General features: G+C 47.7%; 1 protein-coding gene across 7 annotated transcripts in view; it reads right to left on the bottom strand.

Annotated features, from left to right (window-relative positions):
• ADGRG1 (adhesion G protein-coupled receptor G1) overlaps positions 1-25,263 on the bottom strand; it is a 40,939-nt gene extending 15,676 nt beyond the window's left edge. Inside the window, exons 1-5 of one of the 7 annotated variants that reach the window (XM_079988403.1) lie at positions 25,038-25,172; positions 12,610-12,718; positions 3,860-4,057; positions 2,221-2,673; positions 469-607 (exon numbers count right to left, since the gene is read on the bottom strand). In XM_079988403.1, coding sequence (XP_079844529.1) covers positions 469-607; positions 2,221-2,673; positions 3,860-3,899 — 632 coding nt within the window. In that variant the 5' untranslated portion in view covers positions 3,900-4,057; positions 12,610-12,718; positions 25,038-25,172. Of the gene's footprint in view, positions 1-468; positions 608-2,220; positions 2,674-3,859; positions 4,058-12,609; positions 12,834-14,906; positions 14,926-23,904; positions 24,641-25,037 lie in introns of those variants that run through there. The other 6 variants (XM_079988402.1, XM_079988404.1, XM_079988405.1 and 3 more) reach the window with 6 other exon arrangements.
• Between the last annotated feature and the right edge of the window lie 347 nt (positions 25,264-25,610).

Raw genomic sequence — 25,610 nt, 5'->3', positions numbered from 1 at the left:
TGTGTGAATCAGGGTCTGCTTGCTTAAAAATGCAGACAATACAAAGCCTCCTCAAGTGTGGGAAGAGTGACACAGACACACACATACACTTCCTGTGGCTTGTACACATTGTTCCCCCACCACCCCCACTTTGCCACAGAGAAGCCATAGCGGGGATTCACAGAGTCACACAGAATTTTTTTATAGTTGCACCTGACAGGAGTAGATGATAACAGGTTTCTAGACTGTTGCATTTCCCAGGGATTGAGCTGTGAAGTTTATTGCTGGGTTGACATAGCGAATAATCTGACACTGTTGTTTTATATTATTTTGTAATTTATGGCTATTGTGCGGTGTATGTATGTTACGTTGTTTATTATGCTGTGACACTGTAAACTGCCCTGGAGCTTTTTGACAAAGGATGGCATACAGATTTATTAAATAAATAGTTCACCAGCAGAGAATGTTGACTGGCTCATGAATACTTACTCAAATGGGTTTGGCCGAAGGCCGTTCCTGCCACTCTTGCCAAGCTTCCCACCTTTTTCCAGAGTCTTCAGCTTTTCTTCTACGCTCCTAACTTTTCCTTCCATATCGCATACTCGAACAGGCATCTTTCCTTGATCACCTTTCCCATAATCAAACATAAAAAAGGAAGCAAAAAAGGAACAGCCTCATTAGGGACTACATTCCAGGCTACAGGACTCCTTACTCACACTGTGAAAGCAGCAGAAAAGGCACAGATTCTGCATCCAGATAAACTCAGGTTTAGTTTTTTAAAAATAAGGTCCCAGCTTTCATATGTAAACATATGTCCAGAAACATAACCTGAGCCTCACAAACTCTCAGGAGCTGGCAAAGGGGTCCAGGAAGGTTTCCAGTGGTCAAGGGAGGCAGGGCCTCAATGTCCTGCACAGCTCTCTGTCCACAGAATAAATTATCCATACTTTAGCTGGATTTCTCTGGATAATTGGGAATGGTTATTTTCTTTGGGGAAAGGGCATGCTGATTTTCTTTTTGCAGTGCATATAGCCTTGGTTATAGTAGCTCATTAGACAGCTTTGATCATTGTGTGTCTTAAGACAAACCTCCGCCGCCACTTCTCCTTGGTTAACAAACTCATCATTTTGTCGTATTTGGTTTGCCTTCTTCCCCTTCCACTTCCTGCCATAGGACTGCTCAATGCACGTCCCTGCACATGCACCCACCTCTTTCCTCCTCTCTCCCCCCTCTAGGTGCATACAACAGCCCACCACCTGCCCTCAGCGTTCATTCCACGCACAGGCCTGGTATACCCAGAGGAGAAGCCGCTGGACCATGAGATGATAGAGGGAGTGGGGCGGGGGAGGAATTTGAATTAGGGGAAATGAGTACTTCCACCTATGATTCCCCATACAAGATCTTTCAGGTCTCCATGCCCTCCTGCTCTCCAGACATGGATGGGCTAGCTTATAGCCAAGGCTTTGGCAAAGCGAGGAATTGGTGACCAGGTGGCTCTATGAAATATGGCTATATAACCCAGATTGCTTATTGGTGGGTTCCTCTAGATGGCTGGCTTATTCAGCATTCACCCCAATTTGATTATACAAAGCTTATGTGACAGTGAGACTATATCTGGTCTTCACTGAGCATTCTCCCTCCCATCAGATGTCAAAGAGATAAACAACTACCTGACCTTCAGAAGACATCTTAAGGCAGCCCTGTTCAGGGAAGTTTTTAATGTATGACATATTAGTGTATTTTTGGTCTTTGTGGAAGCTGCCCAGAGTGGCTGGGGAAACCCAGCCAGATGGGCGGGGTACAAATAAATTATTATTATTATTATTATTTGTTCATGATGCAGTTATACGACAATGAGCATTCATCCTGAATTCATCCCAATTTGCTTGTAAGGCTGTTTAGAAGTTTCCCAGTTAATCACCCCTTCATTCCTCACTTTTCAATGAATTACTTTCCAAACAACAAAAAATTGTTGTTGTTTTTTTAAGTGGCTTGTTACACTAGGGATAATCCATTTTAACTGTGCAAACCTGAAGTTCCAATACTTGGAATCCCTCCCAGAGAATATTGACAGTCTGGAGACACCAAGAAATTTTCAGCTGCACACCAGTTTGTGGCCCACTGTGCTCTGGGCTGCAAAGTTGGTTTTCTGGGGAGGGGGTGCTGCCATGCAAGAATGGGCCTGGGACCGCTGGACCTTTGGGTTCCACAATTACATCTTCTAAAAAGAAGCAAGCTTACCTGTGAAGTAGAAATGATATGCAGACATGTCCGGAAGGGATGTGTTGTGGACACCCCTATTAAAGGCATAGGAGACCCTATAAAGCACATTTGGGCCATATTGAGAAGAATTTTCAGTTGTAATGGGACAGTACAAGGTATATGCCTGGCTAGTCAGGTTGAAATTTGTTTGGGACTTCCCATAGGTGATCTTCAAAAGTCTGTCATGCCGAAACCAGTGCAAACAGATGCGATAAGGCCCCAATTGTTGCGGCAGAGGACACTCCTTGGATCCTGTAAAATGTCCACACTTAATTTCTGGAGTGAAAGGTGCCCTTAGGATCAGTTTCTCTGCACTGTTTATAATGCTGATGCCGTCGCTCTGGATTTCATAGCTGATATTGCTTTTCTTTGTTTGATTCCTGGTTGCACAAAACTGGAAGTCTCCTTCATCGCTGCTGATCCCACAAATACCTGCATCACAGACACCCCCAAAACAACACAAGGCATTGTATCAGGACATGAGAGAAACACCCAGAAGTATTTGCACTGACTGTATTATTAAAACAGAAGTCTTAGGTTATATAGGAATGTGGAAGGGATTAGGGCTGGACAATATATCGGTATATCATCCAAAACCAGTTTGAAGTCCGTATCATGATATCAGTTTCATAATTTTTGACCTGGTAGCTTATCATGAATCATGATGTGTGTGTATGCTATGCAAAAATTACAATGTGGGAAAGACTGTGAGGCCAGTCAATGCGTCTACATCCTTATTCCAGACATCATGATATATCAGTATATTGTGATGTTTAGCCAGTGACATATGACGATGCTGAAAGCCAGATATCGACCAGCCCTACAAGGGATTCTTAGGGCTCATCTACAGTTAGCTTCTCCCCAGCACTTTCTAGGTATAGGTCCATGATTTAAAGCCCCAAGTCCAAGTGTTTTGTTGTTGCTCCACAAAAGCCACTCTTTGACGCTGAATTGGAACAAACGGCAATTTGGGTTTTCTGTGGAATGCCGTTTGCTCAGATTCATCAGTAAAGAGTGAGTTTTTATGGGGAAAGCACCAGGGGTGGGGTGGGGGACACTTGGACATGGCACTTTAAAGCACAGAACTGTGCCTAGAAACACAGCAGGAAAAAGAAGTCTGGATGAGCCCTCAGCTACACAGTTACATCAACCAGCAGCACTCTGGAGAGGACTTTCTGCATTAGCAATTTAGGATACTTCTGGACGACCTGTTTATCGAGCCTTCATCCTGATTTCTTTGCACCAAGTTTGTGGGGAGGTTAGAAAATGTCAGATATTTTTTTCAGCATTCCTTCTGATTTTTTATTAAAGCAGAGGTTGTATGATGTTGCATTAAGCACTTTCCAGTGCATTTCCTGATCACAAAAAACCACACCTGATTTGGTGGAGGGAGCAAGTTTGTTGCACCAGTCCCATATCTATTTTTAACTGACACAACCTGAATTTGCTGGGATGCGATTGAACCCCCCACCTCCAAAATAGCAGCATTGGAAGAAGCCTCAGAATCCCAGGAGGAACCCTGACACAAGATGGTAAATGCAGGGAACCATTTCACTGTGAAGACAGGGGGTGAGGCCTGATTGTTCCATGAATAGTGGTAACAAGACGTGTGTATTACCTTGGGACTGGAAGAGGAGAGGCAACAAGAAGAACAGCATTCTGAGCGATTCTGAAGAGCTTATTTCACAGTCAAGGTCTTACAACGACAGAGGGCTCCCCTCAAGCTTCTCCATGCGGCCCCATGAACACTCTTGTCTTCCTCAGCCCAGCTGGGAGTGCCAGCAATCATGGAAGTTAAAAACTCATTGCCCCGAGTCTGCAAAGGGAAGGGAACATTGTAAAGAGTTCTGGGTTCTGGAATTACCTACACCCTTTTAAAATGATGCTCTTGGTAGCTTCATTGGCACAATATGCAGTTAAGTGCTTTCAATCCCCACCGACATTGGGTGCTTAACCTTTCCATGGAAGCAGGGGTGTGTGGCACTATAATATAGATGCGTGTTTAACGCATGCAGAGGGTTAATTTTATGAATTGACCCTGAAATCCTAAACATGTCACCACAGAAATGGGGTCCACTGAGTTCCACAGGGCTTTTCCTCAAGTACACCAACTTTCCTCTCACTGAACTTCAGCAGAACTTTGCTTCTGAGGAGGCATATAAAGAATTACGCTCTCAGTATAGTTTAGCCTTCCCCAACCCAGTTCCCTCCAGATGTTTTGGACTACAATTCCTGTCAGCCTCAGCTAGCACAGCTGTGCTGGGTGGGGGTTACTGGGAGCTGTAGTTCAAAACATCTGGAAATCACCAGGTTGGAAATTCTGGCACAGTCCCATACTGCTCCCAGGGGCTCCCTTCAGTTCATAGGGCTGGAGGCTCCTCAACTCTGCTCCATCAGGGTAGTCCTCATGCTGAGAACCTCAGGTTGAGGGATGCATCCAAGAGGTGAGTTTTTCCCTTCCAAAAACACACTTCAGCTTCTTTCATAACATGTCAACCATGCCCAGTCTTGGAATAACTTGGAACCAGGAGCCCACATTTCAATTCCCCACCCACTGTCAAAGGGCATCCTTCCATTAGCCCCACCAGACACCAGCAGTAAGTTTACGGAAGCTGTAGGCAGCTTTTATAAATAAATAGAAATCTGTCTGGTTCCAGTCTGAGTCAACCATACAGACTGTGCATGGAATGACAACATCAGTGCAATGGGAACGAGATTTGTACACTCTTCCTTGGGGCTGCCTCCCCCTCCTATTCTGGCCCCACAATCTCCACCCTGACCCCGTTTGCAATGCAGACAGGTGTGATCAAAGACTCTACGGCTTCCTGGGGTGCAAATATACAGCAGTGGTTAACATGCTGAGAGTTAAGATGGACAGATCTGTCAAACCAGCTTTCGTGCAGTTGCTTATGTTTCCAACCTCAAATTCAGCTCTCTACATTTCTGCAGCAGTTTGTGCTTTTTAAAGCCCTAAACAGCCTTGGCCCGGTATACCTGAAGAAGTGTCACCACCCCCATCATTCAGCCCGGACACTGAGGTCCAGCGCCGAGGGCCTTCTGCGAAAAGTGAGGTTACAGGAAACCAGGCAGAGGGCCTTCTCGGTAGTGGCACCCGCCCTGTGGAACGCCCTCCCAACAGATGTCAATGAAATAAACAACTACCTGACTTTTAGAAAACATCTGAAGGCAGCTCTGTTTAGGGAAGTTTTTAATGTTTGATGTATTTATCGTGTTTTTAATATTCTATTGGGAGCCGCCCAGAGTGGCTGGGGAAACCCAGCCAGATGGGTGGGGAATAAATATGTTGTTGTTGCTGTTATAAAAAATAAGTCTTCACAAAAGTTTGTCAGCATCTTACATCACATTTCTCCTAAAATTGATTTTTATATACAGTTTTGCCTAATATAATGCATCAATACATGCATTCTTGTACACACTTTTGGCTGGAGGCCTGCGCCACAAAATTCAAAGAAGTGTAAATATGAAACATTGCAGTGTTTTGGTTTCTGAATTGTTTCAGGAAGTGCAAATTAGATTCACATTAAAATGCAAATCCAAACCAAATCCACCATCATCTGAGATTAAGATTCAGCTCCTTGCTGGAAAGCTTCCAGTTTCCTGTGGGAATCAACCAAAGGGGGTGTGCAGGTCTGGGAAATGTTATGTAACCAACGGTTGAGCCATCCCAAGGTTTACAGATTATGTCACAGAAGATAACTAAAGCAAAAATGTGTACCCAGTTTGATGGGAAACGTGATGTTTCAATTTGACACTTGGGGAAAACACACATTCCCTGAAATAAACAAACAACTGCATTCAGTAGTACTAGACTTGGTCAATACTAGATTTCCAGCACAGGTTTGGAACAGTGCGGACGAATGTTTGCATGAGGTGTGTGATGTCCTCTGTTCTCTAACCTTCCATTTCACCCAGTCTTTGGCCCCCCTGGTGCTAGCATGGGAATTTAAATTGGTGCAAGAGTTTGGATCCACTCGATTCTTTCTATTTATTCATCACATATCTTGGATGTGTGACCATCTCACACTGTGTCCGTGCATCAATAAGTACGTCATGTGCAAATATGCTCGCTAAGGAGTTGATGAAACCATTCCATAAGGATTATTCTGCATGTAATTGTCAACAACCGGGAGAAAAGCTTTCATAATTTCTTGACAGATATTCAGAAGAAGGATGCTTTAGAGATGGAGGATGAAGCCACAAGAATCCCTCTCTGTATTATCTGTGTCTGCTGGACTGCAACAGCTTTGATTTCTTGAGATCCCTGGTAGGGAATCATAGAATTATGGAGTTGAAAACGTCCCCCAAGGGCCATTAAGTCCAACCCCCTGCACATCATAAAGCAATCTGGCTGGATTGCTTTCTCATTCATTAAGGCCAAGATAACTTCGTCAGAATAATAAACTCCTTGCAATACTGACTTGATGAGAAACAGGGGCATTGTTCAATACAGCTACCTTCAAAATGGTGTTTGTGGGCAAAACTAAAAGCAGATCATACATAACATTGTTTCACAAGGTGATAGAGCCTGTATAGAAATTGGCTAGATGTTAGTAATGAATGCAGCCTCTTGCTTGCTTTCCCTACCCCAGTATCAGAATGAAACTTCACATTTTTCATAAATTTCAGAAGACATTCTCACTTTGATTGGCACATAAAAATAGAGTATTTGTGGGTGTGGGAAATTTTATTGCTGCTGCAATGTTGGCAACAGGAATTTCCCAATGCAAATCATTTGATATGAAAGCATGTCAGTGAAACTTTAGACATTAGCGACTCAGAATGCACCATCACTTTTTTGCTAAGCAAAACTTGGTCTTTTAACTGTTCACTCATGCAACATATCAGAAGCTCATTGTATATCTTCTAATCATCCTGGAGCACTGTTCCCACCCAGATGTAGTTCATTTGTGGGACCAGTGGAGGTGCAATGCTGGCACCTTGCCAAGCGCATCAGCAAACTGGGAGTCAGTCATGGAGATGTGCGCTCCCTCCCGTCCCCGAAGTGAACCCAGCTCCCTTTGCAAAATTAATCTCATGTCACACGTGCACCAATGGAAACCATGGTTAATGCAAACCCATATCACTTGCCAGCTTCTTGGTTGGGCTCTTCACTTTCTCTGATCAAGACTAAAATAGAAGTTTCCTCAACTTGCCAGTTATTAGGTGTGCACATGGCTTTCTGAAAAGTCAACAGCACTTTCTTCTCTACTTAAGACATTAAGAACCCAACAACCCGAAATACACCTCCGTTTTGGAACGTTTAGGCTCCCAAACACTGATAACCCGGAAGTAAATGCTCTGATTTTTGAACATTTTTTGGAAACCGAACGTACGATGCAGCTTCTGCTTCAGTGCAGGAAGCTCCTGCAATCAATTGGAAGCCGAACCTCGGTTGTCGAACATTTTGGAAGCCGAACAGGCTTCCAGAACAGATTATGTTTGACAACCAAGGTTTGACTGTAGCGGGATTTCACAGTCTCATCCCTGCCTCCCTCGGTACTGCATCCTGTCTATCCTGATGTCTGCTTAAGCATCAGTTTGTAAGCACAGGCCCCTCAATTCCTCACAGAGCCATAAATAGCAAACTTGTGTGGATCACCAGCTTGGACCCAACTGTCTGCTTCCCTTCGCTCCTCTTTAGAGGTTTTTGGGTTCATCTTTGATTTCTATCCACTTATGCAACTGTGTTCTTCCACTGATAACCTCAGAGTCTGTTGACCTCTCTTTCTTGGCCTCTTCCTCACTCAAAACCTCAGACTGTAGCACCTGTGTGGCAGAGACCCTGCTCTTTCGATTATGTTTCACTCTAGAAACACTGTGCCATAAATAAGAAATAAAGATACTGAGCATACGTTGACAAAATTATGTATGGAAAGATTAGCCAACAGGAACGACTTATTTTAACAAGTGGGGATCCATTCAAGTTCATAGGATTCCACAAGCAAGAAGTCAGGTGCCCTCACTTCTTGCTGCTGTTGGGAAACCACTCGCTTAACTGTCAGAACTCACATGCCCTCTCTTCATGCTGTTGTTTGGAAATCCTTCTTCTCACTTGCAAGTGCTGCCCTGTCAAAAAGGTGCCCACAAATGGGTTGCAGGCGATAACGCTTCAGTCACGAGGCTGGTTTCCCCATTTCCCCCACTACTTTCCCACGGCTTTCTAGAGCACTGCTAAATCACATGGGCTCACTTGCCATTTGAATTTGGGGCACATGCTAAATGCCCCATGATGGATCACAAAACCCAAAGGCTGGAAGGAAGAAGGGTGCTGAGGAAGAACAGGAGTCCCCTCTCAGGGCTTTCCAGCAATGTAATGATCTCAAGAGTCAGATTTCAACAAGTGAAAACCACATCAAAAAGAAACTGGGGTTTCCCCATCAGCACTAAAGAGGGGGCAAACAAATTAGACTTTTGCAGGCGACAAATGGGGTGGAAAAGGCTGTGCAGCTTTCACCCTGACTAAAAACTATTTTGGTTTAGGCAAGCACACCTAGAGATAAGTAAAGTTGGCATATATTTTCATGTATTATTTTATAATGAATATTTTTAAACTTTTGATTTTATTTGGTGCTGGCCTTTAAAGCCCTAAATGGCCTCGGCCCAGTATACCTGAAGGAGCGTCTCCACCCCCATCGTTCAGCCCAGACACTGAGGTTCTCCTCCAAGGGTCTTCTGCTGGTTCCCTCACTGTGAGAAGTGAAGTTACAGAGAACCAGGTGGAGAGCCTTCTTGGTAGTGGCGCCCTCCTTGTGGAATGCCCTCTCATCAGATGTCAAGGAAAGAAACAACTATCTAACTTTTAGAAGACATCTGAAGGCAGCCCTGTTGAGGGAAGTTTTTAAGGCTTGATGTTTTTATTATGTTTTTAGATATGCTGTAAGTTGCCCAGAGTGGTGGGTATAAATAATAAAATTATATTATATCATCATCATCACTGATATTTCTTGGGGGGAGATTAACTTGCCATTAACTTTTATTGATAATTTTAATGTATATTTCATTTTATATAAACTGCTTAGAGGTTTTTCACCATTCAGTCGTACACAGATTCTGTTTAATTAGTTAACTAATTAACTGAGCATAACAAAATAATATAAATAAAAATCAAGAAGAATTAACCAAAACTGCGACAATTTAATCCAGGGGACCCTGTAGGCACATCTGTGGCATTAAGCACTGAGTGATGATTTAAAACAACCAGGCATAATTGCTACATACATTACTACATGTGCCCCCCCCCTAAATTGCTCAAAATGCACATACAAGAAGGCCACTTAAGTGATCCCTCACAGTTGCAGGATGTGTGCCAATACTGCAAACACATGAGGAGGGCTGGATGCCTGCCCCACTGCTGCTCTCCTTGCAAGTGATTCTCTTCTCCTATCTCAGGAGAAGAGATCTTGTTATCAGCAGGCGATTGGGCGACTCCAGAGGAGAATGTTTACGAACTTCTTGTTCTAAGGTAAGTCCTGGAATTGCAAACTCTGGACACAGAATTTTGGCATGTACCCCTTGACAGCTATCTCAGCCCTTTTTCCTGTAAGTGACCTGAAATAGAAACCAAGGGAGCACGGCTGAAGAAACAGGCCAAAAAACAATGTTCTTCTGGACCAGGGATGGGAAACCTATGGTCCTCCTGATGCTCCTGGACCACAACCTCCATCATCGCTAACCACTGGCCATGCTGGCTGGGGCAGGTGGGAGTTGGGAGCCCCAGAATGCTTGGAGAACCACAGGTTTCCCACCCCTGGTATAGACAACATTGAGTCAGATGGACCAAAAGACTGACTAAGCATAAATCAGATTTCTTATATTCAAGTGGGGCAACTACTCCTAGCTAGGACTAAAGAGAAGGTCTTCTCTCAGAGCTTCCTGAAGAGAGAAAGGTTTGAACTCTAGCATAGGAGCCAACCACCAGGGGCCATGGGGACTTTGGCCCCCGCAATAAAATATCTGAGGGGGCTCGGCCCCCACAAAGTTGATCGGCATTCCCATTCAAATGGTGTGTGCCCTGTATCATGTAATCAATTATGCAGGGCGAGGCTTACCCGGGCCCCCGCAATATTTCATTCAAGTTGGCACCCCTGAACTCTAGTGAATCTCCATGGGAAGGAAGAGCTTCATGCAAGAAATGGCATCAGCAGCTTGAGTGCTTTTGCCAATGTAGCGGTGACTCTCCCCAGGAGTCAGCATGCAGGACTGCATTACTCAGCTTTCAGAAGAAGAAGTAGTAGAAAGCCACAGCTCTGTGAAACAAAGCACCCCTCTCTTGCAGACAGGCCAATGCTCTGTACAACTCTGGAGGAAGCAGCTTCTTCTGCTCCTATTTACACCCCAGCAAGGTAAAATCGGTGGCTGAGAGCAAGCCACATGACCACAACACCGGCAGTAGTGATACTGGCCCTGCACCAAGTTCAGCAGAGATGAGGATCCTGAGGCCCTCCAGAAGGCCTACCAACTCCTGTCATCCTTGATCACTGGTCATGAAGGCTGCTGGGAGTCCAGCAACACCAGGAAGGCCACCGGTTGCCCATCCCACAATGTTTCAGAAGTCGGCATAGTCCTTTCCAGAAGAACAACTGAGGGTCTACTTCAATGGAAGGTGGAATGTATGAGCAATGAGAGAAAATGGTTAAGAATCTGGGGAGACACCCAAAAGCTCAAGCCCCAGAAGAGCTGGAAAATAATCTTTTGGGCTGTGCATCCTACAGGAGTTCAGGTGGTGTGCGGAGTACCCAGTTTTACTTCTCCTTCAACATGGTGAAAAAGAGAAGCAGGTTGGGGTGGATGACGCTCATTAGTGCAGGTAAGTGAAGTTCTGGCTAAGAAGCTTCTCTTCTCCCCCACCCTCTGCCTCTGCCTATCTCCAACCAGCCTTGCATTCACTCTGCTTGCACCTACCTAGCTGAGCTCATGGTGCAAAGACTCAGTGTTAATCCCTTCTGCATTCCTGGCCTTCCAAATAAGGCCCAAGCCAGCAACTCCTGTTGAAACTGGAGCAAACAGCTCCTCCTCACCCAGCAGAAAAGCATAAATTCAGAGACAGAAATGTCAAATGAAGAGAGAAAAGAGGTGGGTGGGGAGAAGAGGCAAGAGTTCGGCAGATAAGAGGACTTTTCTGCACAAACTAGTCCTTGCAGTTTAGTCGTCATAAAAGAGGACTTGAGTCGATCTCTGCAATCAGGGCACTGCCTGCCAGCCAAACTCAATTAGACTCTTTTCAAGTGTCATAATTTCATGCAGGGTCTATCATTCCTGTAACAACTTTTTTCTTTCTTTTATAGTTGCCCTGCTGAAGTATGCTTGCCTTCCCAAATCTGATGCCCTCCAGAGGTTGTGGACTACAACTCCCACCAGCCACAGCCAGCACTGATTGGATCCATAGTCCAACAGTATCTGAATGTCATCAAGTTGGGGAGGGCTGTGGGAGGCAATGTGTATCCATGATGGGTGCAAAAACCAAGCCAGGCTTCCAAGACAGCTGGTTCTGAGATGCAGCAGGAAACAAGGGGAGGAACCAAGCAAGGCCATTCAAAGCACCAGCCTGAGCTGAGTGGGTGGTCTTCCTCGTGGCTCCCCTTCAGGTAGCCAAGTGTCCTGGGCCAACCATGCTCAGGAGGGAGTCTGTGGGCAAGGCGCAATGGGTGAGAACCACAAGAAACAACCCACAGGGGCAGGGTGTGTGTGGAAGAGAACTCTGGCCTGAGATGGGCAGGGAGAGGAAGGCTCCATCCTTGTGGTCACCAAGGCAGGGAAGTAGTTAACCTCCTGCATCAATGGGACAAAGCCACAGAAAGAGAGTCAAAACATGCTCACTGCTCCTGGTAGGACAGCAGGAGGAAGCATAATATGGCCACATCTTACACAGGGGTCCGGTTCCAAGTGTTCTGCATGTACAGTGGTACCTCGGGTTACACACACTGCAGGTTACAGACTCCGCTAACCCAGAAATAGTACCTCGGGTTAAGAACTTTGCTTCAGGATGAGAACAGAAATCGTGCTCCAGCAGCGCAGTGGCAGCAGGAGCCCCATTAGCTAAAGTGGTGCTTCAGGTTAAGAACAGTTTCAGGTTAAGAGCAGACCTCCAGAACGAATCAAGTACATAACCAGAGGTACCACTGTATATGAAAATTGTGTATACCCAAGCTCTTGGAACAGGCTCCTTCTGGCAGCCAGCAGATTGGCTCCAGTGCCACTCTCCTCTGGGGCCATACCACGCAAGCTAGACCATTGCCAGCTGTCATAGAGGACATCGTATCTTGTGCCAGCCGGTTAGCTGTGGTTTCTAGAAGCTTTCCTGTTCTTAGAAACCAAACAGCATCCAGACCAATGTGTGTCAAAATGCACCCTGGCAGCAGAAGCGCAGGCACACACTTGTGGCGGGAGCAGTCTTATCTCAGAAGGTCAGGCTTGGCTTCCTCCTTGGCCATTTCTTTATTTTCTGCAGCCACACATCCTGGAACGGACGCAGAACAAACAGCCTTATCTCCACCCTAAGCAGGCTGTTCCAAGCAGGCCTTGGGGTATATTTAGAAGGCACACCAGCCAGCCCCTTACTTCAACGGGCTGTGCTAAAGAGAACAATAGGACATTATAAAAAGAAGTCTCTGCTTGGTCAGAGAGAGAACTGAGTGCTCCCCAGGGGATTAGATAAGCAAGGGGAATGTTCCTGTCACTATGAGCTGTCCTCCCGTGATGTAATACTCTGGAAACAGCAGGTAAAGCCCCAGGAAGCCCCAGGGGCCGGCCAGGATGCCCATGAGGGTGGGAGGAGGAATCTGACCGTGCTTGCATTTAAACTAAAGGTAAAGGTAAAGGTACCCCTGCCCGTACGGGCCAGTCTTGACAGACTCTGGGGTTGTGCGCCCATCTCACTTAAGAGGCCAGGGGCCAGCGCTGTCCGGAGACACTTCCGGGTCACGTGGCCAGCGTGACATCGCTGCTCTGGCGAGCCAGAGCCGCACACGGAAACGCCGTTTACCTTCCCGCTGGTAAGCGGTCCCTATTTATCTACTTGCACCCGGAGGTGCTTTCAAACTGCTAGGTTGGCAGGCGCTGGGACCGAGCAGCGGGAGCGCACCCCGCCGCAGGGATTCGAACCGCCGACCTTTCGATCGGCAAGTCCTAGGCGCTGAGGCTTTAACCTACAGCGCCACCTGCGTCCCGCATTTAAACTAGGAACCACCTAATTTGAACGGAAATGCAACTATCCTTGGAAATTCAAATGTCTAATAATATTGCAATGCAAGCGTTAGGGGAGATGTGCATGAAAACACACATATCAGTGAAAATAGCATACAAAAATGCATTATATTAGGGAAAGACTGCTTACAAATATGTGTTTATTAGGCTAAAGTAGCACTAAAAGGGTGGTGAATTTTCATGATTTAAAAAACAAGCAAACTGCTGCAGAAATGTGGAGAACTGGGCTTAATATTAGGAAACAGAGAGAACCAAAATGGACAAGTTTGCCCATCCCTGGTCCCCCACTCATTCCTCCCCGCAATTCTCTTTTGATTCGCTTCTAGGGTTTGGGGCTATAAGTGCTGCAATTTCCAGAGAAAATAGAACTGTCCCAGTGGAGAGGTGGTCAGAGGAACTGTCTGCTTGCATGGGGCATCAAACTATCAAATTGCTCTCTGCTGTGTGATCCCAGGCAGAGTTACATGGAGGAGCTGGACAGGCACCAGGAATGGGCAAATCTGTAGGATCAATGACATCCATTACAAGAGGATCAACCCAGCAATCCTCTGTTACAAAACCAGAGGGGATCAGCTTCCGCAGACATGCCAGTACCCAGAACCCTCAGGAATTTGGGGCAAATACAGCTTCTCCTCATCTCTTAGTGCTGAAGCACAACAAGCCTGTCTCTGTCAGATTTCCCCTTGCTCTCCTTCATCTAACAGAGAGCAATTTGATAATTCAGTATTTTGCTTTCTGGTATTTGTTTGAGATTGCTGGCTTTGTGGAATTTTTTTGGTACTATTTTGTGCCTTTATATTATATACTGCCTTGAGGTTGAACAGCAGAAGACAAATCCAACAAATGAAATAAAGTGAAGTGCCCATCGCTGAAGGAGGAGCCCATGAATGCAGCCTTCCCCACCCTGCTGCCCGCCAGATATTCTGGTCTGCAACTCCCACCATCCCGTTTCCAACTGCATTTCCTCCCTTACCCACCTTGAAAATCTCTTTATAAAAGAAAACGTATGTCAAGGAACCTCCCGCACACCCGTACCCAGCTTGAAGACAACTTAACTCCTCTCCTTAGCCAAATAACTTTCCGTACTGACAAAATCCTGCTGTAAGAAGAATGAGGGCAGGGCAGCTTCCCTCCTAATGAAAAATTCAGAGGTTCAATTTAAATGGGAGATTCTGTGTTGCAAGATAAAAAGTGAGGCTGCCCGCCATACTTTTGGCTCTCCATCGTTCTTCTTCAGCTGCAGGGCAGTCACAAAAGCACAAAGAATTAATGGAATTTGGCATGAATGCTCTGCCTGTTCTTCCGAACTTCTCCAGCAGTTCTTCTGCTGTAAATTAAAGCCACGGGTCTCAGGACCCCACAGCACGCTTTGCAATCCATACCATATTCAGTGTGAAATTCTGCTTCTGAAGAAAAGGCGCGGGGGGGGGGGGAGTCCCTACCTTCTGCCATTCACTTGATTTTCCGCCTGTTTCGGCCTTCACTCCTCCTTCAGGATAAACCGATTCGCACACACAGCGTTATAATAGAAGACTGTGAACTTTTGAAGACACCTGTGTGCAATTTGCACCAAGGAGTGGCCACAACTGGTTTGCCCACAAGGCAAGCAGGACTTGGGCCACCCTCCCTGCCAAATGTTGCTCATCTTGCTGGGTGACCACAGTCAAAGGCTCTTGCCACATGACAGCTGCTCTGAGGGGCAGCTGGGAAGCTGGCAACTGCATCCTGAGTGGCCATTCCTCGTGGAAATACCCACCTGGGGAATGCTCCAGGCACCCTTTTAGGAGAGAGGGCGAGAGATAAAGCCAAGGATTGGGAATCCTTTCTCAGCCAGAGAGCCGCACTCTCTTCTGGGCAACATTCTGAGGGCCACATGCCAGAGGCAGGTGGAGGCAGACACAGAAGCGGTTGGAGCAATTACTGTTAATTCTACCCTTGTGTAGTAGTTAGTTTCTACACACACCTACAGAGAGAGAGAGAGAGAGAGAGAGAGAGAGAGAGAGAGCTCTTCCTCTCCTCCTTCCAGGCCAAGCAAGAAGCATCGTCAGAATTCAGGGACATATTCCAGCCAGGCAAAGACTAGGTGGGAGGCAGTGAAGTAGGGCTGGTGAGGTGTGTAGAATTCTGGGTGGAATTCTGACAGAGAGGTCTGGAAGGTGGCATTTGGACCTGAGGATCTCATACCCCTCAACTGGCCCATTTTAAACAAAACATCCTAGAAATTACAGAAGACACCCTGGCTTCCAGTTGGCTCCTGGGATGTCCTGTTTTGGCTCCCACAAGAGCATGGCCCTGAAAGATACGTGTTTTGGGGCACCATGCTCTCGTGCAAGTCACATGACTTGCCCAAGAATGCAGCCCCAAAAGATGTGCATCCAGGTTTACCCCCCAGGCATGTGGAAGAGAATGGGATCCCCCCACCCGTGAGATTCACAGAAAACTGAAATGGAACAGAAGGCCAGTGGTGGTGTAGTGGTTAGAGTATTGGACTAGGACCTGGGAGACTTGGGTTTAAATCCCCACACACTTTAGCAGGACTGTGTGGAGGAGAGGCTTCTTGCGACCCTCCCACCCTATGGCTGTTTGCAGCCTTGCTGCATCTCAACCTCCCAGCCCCCTCCTCTCCCTTCAAAGCGCTCGCTGAAAACCTGGATCACAACCAAATATGTAACATTTTGCAGCCACAGCCTGTTCTGTGCAAGAGCTGTGGGGCCTGCCTGTGCTAGTGTGTGCATGCACATGGGGGGGGGGGAGAATAAATTGGGGAGCTGGGGGAGACAGGGAGAGAGATGTGAGGAGACTACCTGAATGCAGACAAAAACTAGAGGGGACACCTTTATGGCTGCAAAAGCACTCAAGGAGGGTGCAAAGCAAAGTCTGGCCTACAGAGAATCCCAAGGGCCAGAGAGAGATTCCTGGAGGGCCACATCCAGCCCTGTGCTAAACAGATATGAGACTGTGCCTTCCTCTCGTGTCAAAGTTGCAGCTGTGTTTGTTTTTTGAACAAGTGGTTTTTCGATGTTTGGGTTCTAGGTGAAGAGCTATTTTAGAAAACAACCACACAGTATTCCCCAGCTGGCTTGATCAGCAGTCACTGCTCCTGGTCCCACTCCAAACCACGCTGCACGGGTGGCTGCCCAGCAGCTGCAAGCTGAGGAAGGCTGCATGTGCAGCTCTTGGACTCCTTTCAACTTGCCCTCTCTGACAGCCTTTGGAAGGGAAGCAGCAGCAAGGAAGTGCTCAAGTGCCTCAGGCAGGATGCCCTCTTGGGAGACCAGATACAAAGGAAAAGTGGTGGTGGCGGCAGTGGGGGGGGGAGCAGGAAAGGGAATCCCAGCAGGAACTGCTTCCCTCACCTCAACTGAACGCCCAGAGGAAAATCCCCTCTTCAGAGTAACTGCAAATGAACAGGAGGCCTGTCACTGCGGTCCGCTCCTTAGCTCCTCTCTCTGCAAGCACCCCCCCCCCTTTTCTCACAAAGAAGAGAGAGGAAGAATGAAACTGCAGACATGACAGACAGAAGGGCTCCACTGGAGCTGGGAGAAAGGAACTTATTGGCGCAATCTCCAACTGAGCACTGCCCTTTTCTTCCTGCCAGGCACCAAGACAGAAGCGGGGTTACTTGCACAGCATGTAATCATAGAATTGTAGAGTTGGAAGGGACCCAAAGGGTCATCCAGTCCAACCCCCTGCAAGGCAGGAATTCTAGGGGGCCAGCTCACTTCATGGAGGATAAGGCAACCAGCAGCTACTGGCTGCCATGGCAATGTTCTCCCTCCACTGCTTATGAATGCCAGTGGCTGGGCTTCACAAGCTGTTGCCCTCAAGTCCTGCTCACAGGCTTCTCCTTTGGAGTGTCTGGTTGTCCACACTGTGAGAACAGGATGGGGTCCCTTTGCCCTTATCCAGCAGGGCCTTTCTGCTGCATCTGATTATATCTGATTATGGTTATTTATTTATTTGCCACAGACAACTGACATAATTATAATATTCAGCCCACAATGAAGGCTCACAGCAAGGGGCAACACAATTTGTTAGATACTAAAGGTAAAGGTAAAGGTACCCCTGCCCGTACGGGCCAGTCTTGACAGACTCTGGGGTTGTGCGCCCATCTCACTCAAGAGGCCGGGGGCCAGCGCTGTCCGGAGACACTTCCGGGTCACGTGGCCAGCGTGACAAAGCTGCATCTGGCGAGCCAGAGCCGCACACGGAAACGCCGTTTACCTTCCCGCTGGTAAGCGGTCCCTATTTATCTACTTGCACCCGGAGGTGCTTTCGAACTGCTAGGTTGGCAGGCGCTGGGACCGAGCAGCGGGAGCGCACCCCGCCGCAGGGATTCGAACCGCCGACCTTTCGATCGGCAAGTCCTAGGCGCTGAGGCTTTAACCCACAGCGCCACCTGCGTCCCTTTGTTAGATACTAATAAGTGCTAATTCTTGCTGAAATTATTTCTACCAGTAACAGCAGACTTCTCCAAGCAGATACCTTCCAAATGTTTTGGACTACAACTCCCATCAGCCCCCAGCATGGAAGTTGTAGTCCAAAACATCTGGAAGGTAACAGCTGGGGAAGGGCTGGTCCATGCTGAAAGAAGCTGCTTAGATCAGTAATACCGCACAGTGGATACCGCACATCTCAGACATGGTACTGGATCCCATCCCAGGCTGATCAAGCCATGACCGAGTCTTTGCCAAACTTTTAAATAGCAGAGAGTACACTTCTGCTATTTAATTGCAGTTGCAGACAGGCTTCACTCAGACACCCAAAAAGTTCTAACTTTTAAAATATAATGGCTGCCTGCTTTCGGCAGAGCCAAGGACCTGTGTTTATTTGCAACTCAAAAGAAGTATCTCCTTCAACTGGAGTAAGATCGGAACAGCGGTTCTCAGAGATGCAGGAGGCAGCCTCCGAGGACTAATTCTGCTGCCTCTTTGTGGCCGTTACTGAATGCTCCAAGTCACACTTGGCACCTGGTGAGTGCTGAATGGGAGGAGGCAAAGCCAGAACAACAAACCATACAGGGGTGCAGTTGGCAGCCTCTTCTGGGTGTGGGGAATTTGGGTGGATATGATCTATTAATTAAATTTGGTTCTCACAATGCACTAGCAAATCTTGTCCAACATGCTGCTGGGAAATTATTATGCTAATCCTTTAATATTTTGGCAACCTTTTGCCTTGCCAATGAATCACTATCCCAGTGCTGAGGTGAATGGACTCCTTGTTTGGGGTGACAAATTGTTCTGCTAGGAAACAAAGTGACACTTTCTGTTAGCGTCACAGAAAAACATCACAGAAATGCCGTGTCACCAAGCCCAACATGTCACTCTCGTGAAAGCATCTAGGAGTCGGAAACAAAGCGCATTGAACCATCTTGCATTAGAAGGAAGCCACATCTCAGCTGCATGAAGAATGCTCTTGCTAGCACGCTGTCTGAGAATAGCAAAATGAACAAAAAAAGTAAAGCAGGCTCTTGCCAAAAGCAGAGGCAATAACTACAAACAGAGGGTTAAAACTGCAGGGAGACACACAGGAACCAACTCCAGAACTGAAGGAGGAGACCAACTTCAATGTCCAATTTCTGGGAGCAAATGGGACTATTCTTCTTCCAAAGGATCACAGACCACATTTCTCGTCCTATCTAAAGGCAATGAAAGGGGAGGCTGATGGACCCTGCTCCATTTCCCACTCCATGTCAGCCACTTCAGGGCACACTTGTGTAGGAGCTTCTCATGAGCCAAGTGCAGTGCTGGACTTGTAAAACCAGAACTTCAGGAGACATTCCTGAGGAGCGGAACATAACATTGTGTGGGAGGATGAGGCTGACATCATGCCTTGTGTCACACAGACAATGTGGCTGGCACCCAGTATGGTCAACGTCTGCTGCTTGGAAAAGGCAAAGGTCAGCCACTCAACCCACTGGTCACAGTGAAGAAGGGAAACCCTGAAGTACAAGTCAGCAAGGAAACAGACTTGGGTTAAGGAAGATGGGGCAGAAAGTCCCTCTTCTTGTCCACTCCTGTCTACCTCTTCCTCCACCTGCTGTGTTTGAAGATGCACATCAATGAAATATCTCTCAAGGGGCCAGACTGAGTTCATGGGCTGCCAGTTGCCAGCTGTATTTCCCAGTTGTTTTGGACAACAATTCCTAGAAGCCCCAGCCAGCATGACCCAGTGCCATCTAGAGGGCACAAAGTTAGGGAAGGTACTGAAACTCCTCATGACAGGAACAGGAAAGGCCCAACATCAAACAGTCAGGTCTCCCGCTGGAGGATCTCATCCCTCTGCAACAAGAGGGACACACTGGCCCACGTTTCATAAATTATAGCTCTCAGTGATGCAGTCAAGCTATGTTCCAGTTCTCAGTGAGGTGGCCAACTCTAAGAATGCTCCTCCTCCCTCCCTCCCGCCTCCCTGCACAAAAGGGAATAAGATGGCAGAGAGAAGGTGCCAATTTTCTACATGAAGTGAATGCTTTTTGTACCGAGGTGCACGTCATCATGTACCTGCCCCACCTGCAGCCTGAAGTGGTACAATCCAGGCCCAGCTTGACAAACTCAGAAAGGCTAAAAGCTTCTCTCCTTCCTATAAAGCTTGGTAGTTGACTATCTTCTCTTACTATATAATAAAAAATGTAAGAGTGTCATCATGCTGCAGTTTGCTTGGCCACAGATAGGTGGCACTGTGAATTGCAGCATGATGACAACCTTCAAAGAGTTGCTGGGCCATTGTTGGAGGGCAGTGGCCAGATCACTGACACCATCATTTTAGCCCTCTCCTATGATCAGGATAAGGATGTGGGTAGCACTGTGGTCTAAACCACTGAGCCTAGGGCTTGCCGATCAGAAGGTCGGCGGTTCGAATCCCTGCAATGGGGTGAGCTCCCATTGCTCGGTCCCAGCTCCTGCCTACCTAGCAGTTCGAAAGCATGACAAAGTGCAAGTAGATAAATAGGTACCACTCCGGTGGGAAGGTAAATGGCGTTTCCGTGCAATGCTCTGGTTTCACCAGTAGCGGCTTAGTCATGCTGGTCACATGACCCAGAAAAACTGTCTGTGGACAAACACCGGCTCCCTCAGCCTATAGAGCGAGATGAGCACCGCAACCCCAGAGTCGTTCGCAACTGGATTTAACTGTCAGGGGTCCTTTACCTTTATATGATCTGGATGGCTACTGAGGAGCTGACCCTACCTCTTCCTCCGCAGCTCACCTGGTCTGCTTGCATCTTCCTCACAGGAGAAGGTTTAAAGGGGTGGGGCTCTGCACAGCTCACCTGGGCTGTCCCACTTTCCTCCTTCCCACAGGAAAAGATCTAAAAGGAGTGGGGAGGGGGCTTCTCTGCAGCTCACCTGGACTTCCTGCCACCACATCGCAGAAGGTCTAAGAGGAAGAAGGCTTCTATCTATCTTTTGTGCCTTTCAAGCCGTTCCTTCCTGCAATCTGTTAATGCTCAGAGGCACTTGATTTGGTGGCTTTCTCACTCCTGCATCAGGCAGCTGCCTTGAAATCCATGGTGGTAGTGGCGGCAGCAGCAGCATGAGGTGAGATGAGGAAGGTCAATGAGTTACAGTGGAAGGGAGAGGGAAGGGGGAGCAAAGGTTAGGAGGGGTGGCAAGTGGGGGTAGAGGAGTTGATGAGGGAAGGGAGCAGGGGCACAGCCCCTAGTTGGTACACAGAATTGCACATTTTAACAGTGCCATAACTGAGGTCCACATCACACATGCAATAGACATAACGGAGGATGCCAAATGAGCTCAAGTATCAAGCGGCAGGTACACATTTGGGGAAACATAGTTTGCCCAATGTAATGTATGAAAGAGGGCATAACTAGAGGTGCTGGGAGCATGACCCAGCTCGGTTATGGCAAATACCTATAAAAGTAGAAGGGAAAGAGGGACTTTAAGCACAGCACCAGTGGATGAAAGGGGGAGGGAAGAGTCGAGCTGAGCTGAAATAACTTTTCGCCACCTAAACATTATTTTCAATTATGGAGCTCAACCAGGTGGAAACCAGATTTTTTGAGGGAGGGGGTGATGCAGGCAAGGAGTTCAGCTGCCCTTGCGTTCAACCAAGCTGTGCTTTGCAAGCCCCCACCCACCCCACCCCCTTCAAAAAGAATTGACTAAATTCTAACTCAGGGGTCTGCTCTCATCGCTTCTAATCCAGTCCTTAGAATGCACCACACTTAGTGTGTGTGTACTTGTCTCTCTCACACATGGTGGTGAAAACTGACAGCCACAAAACAGTCTTTGAAAATGTTTGAAAACTCATAGATACTCAGGTGACCTAAATATTGTCAGCTTAAAGTCACTGTTATGATCGAGCAGCAAGGAACCACCTGTGTATCTGAAGAACTTCTAGAGTTCATCTAGGACTCACAAGACACAAATGTCAACATTCACCACACTCTGATCATGCAGCATAACCTGTATCTAAGGCTGCGTGCAAACACTTAAAGCACATTTAATTCCCCCCAAAGAATCCTGGGAAATGTAGTTTGCTATGGGTGCTAGGAAGTATAGCTCTGTGAGAGGTGAACTACAGTTCCCGGGATTGTTTGTGGGAAGTAATGGGTTTTAAATGTATGGTGTGTACGCAGCCCTAAGTGTGTGGATGCAGTAGTCCAAGACTCTAACCAATACACTACACTGCACCAGCTAACCAGAACAGCATGGTCTCAGACTCTGCACTTGAGATGTGGCCCTCTTGCCAAGACAGCTGGTTGGAATTGGAGGTTTTTAAGCAGACGCTGGGTGGCCATCTGTCAGAGATTCCTTACCTATGATTCTAGCACTGCAGAGGGTTGGACTAGATGAAGTTTGGGATCCCTCCCAACTCTGCAATTCTGATTTTGCAAATTACTGTACTATATATCTAAGGCTGCACGCACAACATACATTTAAAGCACATGATTTCCCCCAAAGAATCTTGGGAGCTGTAGTTTGCGAAGGGCACTGGGAACTGCAACTGTGTGAAGGGTAAACTACAGTTCCCAAGATACCATATTTTTCGCTCTATAAGAAGCAGCAGACCATAAGACTTTTTGGAGGAGGAAAACAAGAAAAAAAAATATTCTGAATCCCAGAAGCCAGAACAGCAAGAGGGATTGATCCCTCTCACTGTTCTGGCTTCTGGGATAGCCGCACGAAGCCTCTTCAGGGCAGGAGGATGAAGGCTCCCTGCTGCCCTGAAGAGGCTTCGCACGGCGAAGCTAGAACAACAAGTGGGATCGTTGCGCAGCGATCCCTCTTGCTGTTCTGGCTTCTGGGATAGCTGCGCAGCCTGCATTTGCTCCATAAGACGCACACACATTTCCTCTTACTTTTTAGGAGGGAAAAAGTGTGTCTTATAGAGCAAAAAATACGGTACATATTTTGAATGTAAGAAGCAAACACAGCCCAGCACAGCAAATGTTACATGTTGGATAGACCACCAGATTGGGGGGGGGGTTGTCCTTTGGGAGGCATATACTGTAGCAATTCCTTCCAGTAGCGCCTTAGAGACCAACTAAGTTTGCTATCGGTATGAGCTTTCGTGTGCATGGTATCTGAAGAAGTGTGTATGCACACGAAAGCTCATACCAATAACAAACTTAATTGGTCTCTAAGGTGCTACTGGAAGGATTTTTTAAATTTTGTTTTGACTACAGCAGACCAACATGGCTACCTACCTGTAACTGTAGCAATTGGTTACCCAGGGTCTCTGATCTGGATTCAGGGTCTTCCTACCTCTCCCCCCCCCCGCCGCACCCCCCCCCATTTAGTCTCCCTTTATTACGCATATCATCAGTCACTTTCCCCAGTGCTAAAGTAAAACAGTCAAATATCTCTCTTTAGCTCACTTCCCGGCACCGTATGAACAATTGCCGGCGCTTTGGCGGAGAACGCCCGGACCTCAGCTGCACAATGCAGGTTATGAGCCCAGTGGGGATTGTATGCCGTGCTAATGATTAAGAATTGAAAATTGGAGTGGGGGGGGCTCACAAACATGAATTTTGCATTAATCAACTGAGGAGAGCAAGTGTGTACATTGAGGGGGGTCCATGGGGGGGTCCTTTCATCTCCCTGCTTCATAATGCCATGACTGGATTCTCACACACCCAAACAAAGAGCAGTTCTGAGCTGCAATTGAAGCAACTACCTCCATAGGACTGAATAATCCTATTTAGGTTCCCACCCCCATTTATTTTACTTATCTAATTTAGAATTTCACCCTGCTCCACCTTGAGGGCTGTCTTAAGTTATTACTATTTGTTTGAATCCCGATTAATTTGCTGCTGCTGTTGTTAAAAAGACCCAAAGCAGTTTACAAAGGATTAGAACGGTACAAAACAGGAGATGCCGCAACTGTATAAAACGAAGAAAAGAAAGTCCCTAACATACCCACTAAAATATAAAAATAGACTACAGATTTCACAATGAAATTGGCCATGAGGCTACTTACAGTCTTTAGGCTGAGGCATGAATGAGTTCCTGTTCTGATCACCACATCACAAGGTGATTGGTCCTTCCCTAGTGTAGCTATGGAAACCAGTTTGCATTCCTTGTCTGGCTGGTGAATACTGATAAGGACATGGTCCACCCCAAGTATTTAAACATTTTGAAACGACATTTCTTTTTGAAGGGCGAGAAATGCACCATAATCCTATGCATTTTCACTCTGCAATAATCCCCAGAGTATTCAGTGTGGCAGACTCCCAACAATGGGAAGAACTGTCTGGTGGTAAGAGCTGTTTGACAGCAAAACAGACTCCCTCAAAAGGTGAACTCTCCTTCACTGGACATTTTCCAAGGCTGGCTGGCCATCTGTCAGGGCTTCTTGAGCTGTGATTCCTGCATTGCAGCGGGTTGCACTAGATGTCCTTTGGGGGTCCCTTTCCAACTCTATATAATTCTATGAACTAAAGCATGCCTAGGACTTCAACGTTTAAAACACTCACACCTCTTCAACTCCCAAAAGAGGCTTTCAAAGCCCTACTTTGGTTGGATCCTGCCCACGACATTCCAAGATGCCTGCCACCCTTACCCGGAGGTAAGCCAGAAATTAACCCAAATCCCAGCGACTTTATGGTCGCAGTGGCGAGGCTGACATCCTAATCCACGCTGACTTGGGGATCAAACCCGACGGAACCCAAGACAATAAGCACAGGATCAGGCCGCTCAAAGCATAGCGCAGCCTCTTAGAGAACAATTCCCCAGGTTTCGCCTGGCGAAAGGTGCTCTGGGATCAAAACAGACTGGGCACGGCTTAATCATTACACGGCTGCGTGCAATTAAACTGAACGGCTTTTCTTATGCAAGCACGGGCAAGGGCAAGGTGGGGGTGACCTGGAGAGAAATTCAACATGCCACCCCCCTTTCTCCGTTTCCACCGGGATTTGAAGGCTTCCCTTCGGCTGCAAAGCACAGCGGTGGCGTGGGGTGGCGTGGGGGCGAACCAAGCACGCCAAACCCCCCCTCCCCTGCTCGGTTTGCTCCGCGATTGCCATTTCCATTTAAAAGGGGGGGTGGGTTGAGAATAATTAACTGCAATGCACGCAATTAGCGTCCTGTAAACAGGGGCTCGCGCGCACTTACCCCACTGAAACAGATGCACCGGGCAGCCCGATCCTAAGCCTGACAGAAGGCGAGCGCGGAACCCCAGCGAGTAAGCGCGCACCCAGCCCGTCCCCGACGTCAAGCGCGCGCCCCCTTTCCCCGGCTCACCTGCTGCCCGCCAGCGACGCGCCTCGCAAAGGCTGCGCGGAGGAGGCGGAGAAGACGCTGGGCGCGGCGCTCTTCGGCGTGGGGAAGCCGCCCGCCTGCCCGCCCCTTCGGAGAGAGAGAGCCGCGGCCCACCTGCTCTGGCGCGTCTCCTTGCGCTAGGGCGGCTGCTGCTGCTGCTGCTGCTTCTCCGCGCGTCCCGGGGCTGGACTTTCCTCTTACGCGCTTCTTCTCGTCTGCAGGGAGTGGAACAAGGTCCCTCGCTGCTGGGGAAAGGATGACTCGTCGGCGGCCGCGGAGGTGGCAGCGGCGGCGTCTGGGTGGGTGTTTCCCCCTCCGGGGGCACTCGATCCCCGCACGTGCTCGCTCGTCACTGATCGGGCTTTTTCAGACTTGCGAAAGGAGAGCGCCGAATGCCGAGCATGTGCAGAGTGCAGTGGGGCCAGC

The sequence above is a fragment of the Podarcis cretensis genome, assembly GCF_951804945.1.
Source record: "Podarcis cretensis genome assembly, chromosome: 8".
NCBI classification, from domain to species: Eukaryota; Metazoa; Chordata; class Lepidosauria; order Squamata; family Lacertidae; genus Podarcis; species Podarcis cretensis.
This window is presented reverse-complemented; position numbering and strand designations above follow the sequence as displayed.